Genomic DNA, 7,026 nt, shown 5'->3' with positions numbered 1-7,026 from the left:
ATAATTTGAATACAATAGACAAAGAGATATTTCCGTTCTAGAACGCATTTACAGATAGAGATTGAAAATCAATTTAAATCTATTACTTTAGTCTGTTTAGTATAGCCAAGAGGCGAAAAGCGCATAGAGGCGTATTACGAAAAAAGGATTAGAATACGAAAAAAGTGTTCGTTGCTCGTGCTAAAACTTCGTACAAACTATTAATATGTTTAATGTAATATTAAAATAAAAAATTCGAATTTATATAGCATGCATTAAAATATTTAAAGGCATGTTATATAAATATATATAATATACATTATATAACATTGAATCTTAGAAGATTCAATGATAGATTGTATGTACTTATTGATAGATATTACGAACTTTTTGAATTTAAATTTGCTTCGATAATTGTATTGTTTTAATTTTATTCATTTTCTTAAATGTACATATGCTATCAGTTTTTTAATGGTAAATATCCAATGTTATTTGAATATCATTCATATTAAATAACTAAAATTATAAACATAATTTAAAAAAAACAAGTGACGGTTTTGTTATAATTGTTATATTAATTAAATGTAGCTATAAATTGTTTAAATCCGTAATTTTAACGTAGGATGAATCTGATTGTATTCTGATTGTATATATATTAATAAAAAATATCGCATCAAGTTTCTGGGTACTAATTACAAAAAGTATTGTTAATTATTACTGGAAAACTGGGCACAGCTGAAAACAGCATCAGGTATATGCTTAGATTCGTGGTACCCTGACTATAACGATTCCATATATTTCACGTCCACTAACCATCGTCATATTGTTTTTATTATTTTTTTTTTTTATCCAAATGTAAGTAGCTGAAGCACTTGTGTTATGGAAATCAGAAGTAACGACGGTACCACAAACACCAAGACCAACATAGAAAACTAATGGTAATCTAGATCGACTCGGCCGGGAATCGAACCCGGGACCTCAGAGTGGCGTACCCATGAAAACCGGTTTACACACCACTCTACCACGGAGGTCGTCAAATAACCAAGCAAACCAAACTCCGACACCTAAGTTATAGTTACCCTCCGCGTCACTTAGGATATCTTAAGACAAATCAAGTAAGTTATTGTTAACTATACAAATTAAAAGAACCCCCACGAGCAAACAATAATATCAGTTTATCTGTATGCGCAGTTAAGCATTATCTATTATTATACTAGAATTCCATTGGAAAAACCACTCTGTTGATATCTAATTAGGTTGTTTTTATAATCTGTGATCAAACATTGAAAGGGGTATAAGAAGCACAATACGGCAAAAGATAGCATCATTTGAATATACTCTCACCAGTTATCAATTCTGAAATATATCACAATATATAATAATCAATTATGAATTCAAAAATAATTCTCGCTTTCTGCATTGTTGTAAGTACATATTTTAGTATTAAATATAAACATGTCTTTTTTATTAATATAGAATAATAATATTTCGATTGTTACCTTTACAGATCACAATAGCAGCAGCAGTGCCTGCTCAAACCGGTTTCGGAGGATGGCCACCAGCGGGAGGAGTTAACCCCTGGATACCACCATGGGTCTCCGCAGCCCCGTGGTACCCACAATGGTCACCCTGCACTACGATCGGGTCGTCCTGTGTTGATTGCTCAACAAAGATCGTTTGCACTAAAATAGGAGCCATACAGAGAGCGTGCAGTGACCCAACAATGCCGCACTGTAATCTTGGTGAATGTTCTGCCACGCCTTCTGAAGAATGTGCGGTACCCGTCGTGCCTGCGAATACAGCTTAATAAGGATGAACGTTCAAATGCAATGAATATTCTGGGAAATAAATACTAGTGCTTTGTAAATTTAAATAAATTATAAAATTAACATTAAAGTTCAATAAATTATAAAATAAATATGTGGCAACCTGATACAGCATGTTTTATTTAAATAATAATTTTATTTTACATAATTACAAATTGAAAGCAAATTTAATAAATACAAAAATTATATTAAAAATTTGTAATTACTGAGATTGTAATTGTTATATACTGGTTATTCTAAGTAAATAATTTTAGTTTAAGATTTAAATTAATTAATTTAAATTCAGGCAAATCAACAGAGAAAAATTATGCTTTCGTAGAATACTGTCATAACACTTAGTTGAAATAAGAAAGATATAATGATAATGAGTAAAAAATTCATAATTTTAATGTCCCATGAAAAACTTATTGGACAAATATTTAAAGCTTTATCAAATTCAAATATTATAAAATCAAAATCTGACTTCTTATATAATTTCTTCTTATTTTGATTGATTGATGATTAGAAAATACCTTCTAAATACGTTACAGAAATATTAAGTACTGAAAGCCGCTTTATAATTTAGAATAATTACAGAATGCTAATAAAAAATTATAAAATCACCAATTCACAAGACAACAGCAATCACTAAATATATTTTTCATCAGACGTTTTTTTTAATTTTATTATGTAAATTTAAATTTATTCCATTAATTAACATAAATACAAATCATATTTATATATTACTGTAACAATATTACTGTTATAAAACCATAAACAGTACTGTTACATCTTATATCCAGACTTATAGACTCAGATTCATCAAACCCTTGAAATGTTGAAATTCCATTTTTAAAAATGGAATCGTTCTGCAATTGCTCACAAATCTGAACAATATTGCACTCATATTGGCTTATATTGAAGACTTCAAATTGACTTCAATCGTATATGCCTACATTATGTGGCACTTACACGCATATTAGATTTGTACCAGCAATATAAATACGAAAATGATATATTCAGTGTTTAATTAAATTCCTGTCTGTAACTTTTGACATGGGACCGATTCAATAAAATAATACTAAAAATGCCTTTCGCATTTCACATACATGGCGAATATTTTATCGAATATTCTAAAATAATTTTATTTAAATACAGTTAAGTTTGTGACTCGAATGTCTTAACTCGAACTAATTAAACACTTTACAAACCAAATGTGTGCGTTTGCGATTAAAGAAGTAGATAAAAATGAAATGTTAACATGTTTAAATCTAAAACTAACAAAATTTATACGTACTTAGATTTCTTAGTTTTGTAAAGGAAAATATACAATCGTTTATAATCCAGGTTAGATACTCTCTACGCGTAGTCTATCAACAAAGAAAACTCATACCTGAACTTTTGAATGAATATGAAAAATTTATTCGTAAAAAAAAAGTATCACTTTTATAAGTTGCTATAAGAATCAATATTATGATAATTTGTTGGTTAATCAGGGTGTCACGGTAGCATGCGTAAGCGATCCCGTGGCGCCCGCCGAAAGACGGAGAGGGTACTGCTGGTTTTTTAGTGGGTAAACCCGGTGAACCATGGCGCACTCGGCGCCCAGGGGAACCCCACATAACCGGGGAGTCCCACGCATCCCCCCCACTTTCCATCTCGTGGGGGAAGCGCGTAATGCGTTTTCCCAGCGAGAAAAAAAAAAGGTGCGCATCATCAATTAAATCCTGAACATGGTAGATAGCAGACTAGATGTATAGTTTATATTTATAAATCGCTGGTTTAAAGTATCAGTGGGAAAAATATGCTGCAGTAACAGGAAGTGTTTGTAGTAGATTAATTCCTATGTTAATATTAATTTTACTGTTTACGTTACTTTTATCACTGATATAAGCCCGTAATGGTTGTAATTTCGTAATAGATTCGCTTTTTATTGAGTTAATAAATTATTATTACTGTTAAACTATTAATAGCATTTGTCGGGTGAAAAAATGGGTTACTTGATGGTAAGTGGTCACCATCATCCATAGACAAAGGCGCTGTCAGAAATATAAACATTCCTTTATGTTTAAAATACACTTTAAAATCCACTTTTAATTTAATTAACACATTTTTCCCTTTCCAAAAAACTAACATTAAATCGATATCAAGGGATATTCGATTGTTAAAATATAATTAAAGGTATACACACTTGATTATACAAATTACAAATTTGAAAAGACAATATTGGGTTCACAATTAATCATCTAGTGCTGTACGACCCCCTAAAATATTCCCATAAAACCTGCATGAGATAGTTCTATGTAATTAATTATGTATTTCAATAATCAATTCAATTTCAGAGCGAGTCACATTGTTTCATCGTTGAGGTTTGAAACCACCAAGGAGCAGAGGCAAACAGATGTATAATTAATCTATTTCTATTTAATATACACTTCAAATGAAATATAATTTATCCCGTATTCGTGCTAAACCATACTTCCATGTACTTACAAGCTGTTTAAATAATATTAATTCCCAAATTTCAATTTATATTTATAACTGTAATTATTATAACCTTTTTTCTAAAATATATTACATTATAATTTTATGATAGCCTTATATGTATATAAAAAAGATAATATGATTACTGGAAATCCTCATAATAGTTAACAATCGAGGTGCAACTTCTGAACAAAACAATAAACTTTCCGTTGTTGACTACACGTTGGAAAACCCTGTTTGCAATTTCCTTGTTTGTACTTTCTAGGCGGGGGATAGCTTGTTTAGATAACCACTGCAGTATAAAAGCAATGGAATATATATCTGCAGGCATATTGATTAAAATCTAACAATGGCAGTTTTGAAAAACATTGTGGCCTTTCTCGTTCTGGTAAGAAATTACAAATCTACTTTTTTTGTTATTTTTTCTCATGTGATGAGATATAACAGACTTAGCTTAGTTGGTGCAATTACCATATTTTGGTTTAAATTCTGAAACTGACTGTAGAACTGATTGAAAGTCGAATTTTTTGGGCGAAACTGAATCTGACTGATCGGCTATTGAAACAACCTTCAGCCAAAGTCAAAACCAAAGGCCTACTAAGCCTAATAGTAATAAGATTTAGGTAATATTCAGTTCAAGAGTGATTAAAAGTGAATACAATAATGTTTTGCAATAAAATACTTTTGTAGTATACGTAATGGAAAATTCGATCGGTTACCACGTGACTGGTACTTTTTTTACAGCGCAAAGAAACTTATGAGAAGAATTGAAAGGACGTATTATATTTTTTTCACATTTAAACATACTTTGCATATAAACATGCAGTTTAATAATGAAAACAATAGTAATCTATTTCTGTATTACGTTTAAAAATGTTTCTTTGTTCGACTAAAACAAATATTAGTTCCACTTTGTACATTCAATACGAGAAAATTCAAAGGATTTCAACGGAACGCTGTGAAAAGAATTCTAATAACGAAATTGTTACTCTTCAGAGAGTATTTACATTAATCTTCTAAAATTACAGAGCGCTTTATTGACTGCTTGTTACGGTCAAGTCTCCCAAGGTGGACCACATGGGCCTCAAGGTGGACCACACCAAGATCAGGGCAGAATTCGTCGCCAAGCATCTCAAAACGAAGACGATGTCAATGAAGTTAATGAAGACCAAGCTGGTCCCAACGTACAGCAAAACCCGCAAAACTGGACGACATGCGATATCACAGCTGTACCGAGAATATCTTGTCACGACTGCAACACTCGTTTAATCTGCAAACCAATTGGCGGTATTTTGAAAATCTGTAACAATCCGGCTAGACCTTACTGCAACTTCGGCATTTGTTCCCCTGTACCAAGTGCTAATTGTGTTTAAAATCCGAAAATATTTTCCAACTTTTGAATAAATAATAATATCATTTGTTATATATTGGGATTGATGGGTACATGGTATAATTGTTAAAAAAAAATCTTAAAACACTTGTGGTACTTTTAATTCGAAAACCCAAATCTTTCCAAAGTGAAATCACACAATACTTATCGCAGCTTTTATCAGAAAAAGCCGATACAATTAACATTCTTCACTAACTGTCTGTAACTACACATGACAAAAGAATTCAATTAGGTTAGAGTTTATAGGAGCAGGATAAACGTTAGTGTTTAATGAAAATTCCTCGCCTTTGTAATTTAAATGATATCTTGCAACCCATGTCAGACGAATAAAAGCCCTAAATTCAGAAGGTACGGAGAAAATATGGTGTACCGAAATACTTGGCTGCCCAATTGCCAATTAACCTGCTATTGGACTACTTGAAATGTTAACATGTGCAAAATAGAAGTACTTGGTAAAATACGATGTAATTTCGTAAATTTAAATTGAACGCAACTATTCCAAAATGGAACACACAAAGTAATGACTTTAGGAAGTTTTATTGACGTTGGATGTTTATGGATGTTTTGTTTCAACTACTTCGACCCGCCCCAGCTTCGCACGGGTGCAATACTGATACTAAATATAATACAGTTTTTTTTTTATTTACGACATCACATTAACAACAAACACGAACTTCTAAAATTATAAGTGTGTCTTTATTATGTGGTACGTGTATTACACACGAAAACCTTCCTCTCGAATCACTCTATCTGTAATAACCTCCTCCTTTTTGAAGTCGGTTGAAAAAAAAACCGCATAAAAATCCGTTGCGTAGTTGTAAAGATTTAAGCATACATAAGGATATAGGGACTGAGAAAGCGACTTTGTTTTACGCTATGTAGTGATGCCGAGAAATAGGTATTATCAATTTTTATTTGAAAGAAAATAACTAGGTATATAGCATTTTTATCTCAACCATATTTTTATATCAACTTAATTTTATATCATTGACTTGTAATAACCAACCACTCTATATTGAACTACTATGTGTTATTGTAGCTAAGGCGCTTCATTAAATATCCAGAATTTTCCATAAAAGAAAAATAAAGGCTTTACTCTTACTGTAATTATTTTTTATACGATCACATTCAAACTACACAGTTTGTTCCTATGAAATACGAAAATACAAATATAAATCGTATAATTAATTGAAAAAACATTACTTTTTTAAAACAGTTGCGGAAGTTAGACAATCAACTATCATCTTATCTTTACTCTTATCTTACTGCAAGAAGTCAACATCAATCCAAACCCTATAGTAGACGATGATGGCATTATGTTTGATCCTTGTGCACGTAATTACATTGGAGCACTCACTCTTCAAACCC

The 7,026-nt window shown here is 31.3% G+C and overlaps 2 protein-coding genes across 2 annotated transcripts; both read left to right on the top strand.

Annotated features, from left to right (window-relative positions):
* The first annotated feature begins 1,295 nt into the window (after positions 1 to 1,295).
* LOC124536871 lies at positions 1,296 to 1,912 on the top strand. Its single transcript, XM_047113517.1, has 2 exons — positions 1,296 to 1,403; positions 1,487 to 1,912. The coding sequence occupies exons 1-2, from the start codon at positions 1,368 to 1,370 to the stop codon at positions 1,784 to 1,786; spliced, it is 336 nt and encodes a 111-aa protein (XP_046969473.1). The 5' UTR covers positions 1,296 to 1,367; the 3' UTR covers positions 1,787 to 1,912.
* Positions 1,913 to 4,537: 2,625 nt separating this feature from the next.
* Positions 4,538 to 6,190, top strand: LOC124536886. Its single transcript, XM_047113537.1, has 2 exons — positions 4,538 to 4,656; positions 5,297 to 6,190. Exons 1-2 carry the CDS (start codon positions 4,618 to 4,620, stop codon positions 5,639 to 5,641), a joined length of 384 nt encoding a protein of 127 aa, XP_046969493.1. The 5' UTR covers positions 4,538 to 4,617; the 3' UTR covers positions 5,642 to 6,190.
* The last annotated feature ends 836 nt before the right edge of the window (positions 6,191 to 7,026 follow it).

The sequence above is a fragment of the Vanessa cardui genome, chromosome 17 (assembly GCF_905220365.1).
Source record: "Vanessa cardui chromosome 17, ilVanCard2.1, whole genome shotgun sequence".
In the NCBI taxonomy this organism is placed as follows: domain Eukaryota; kingdom Metazoa; phylum Arthropoda; class Insecta; order Lepidoptera; family Nymphalidae; genus Vanessa; species Vanessa cardui.
This window is presented reverse-complemented; position numbering and strand designations above follow the sequence as displayed.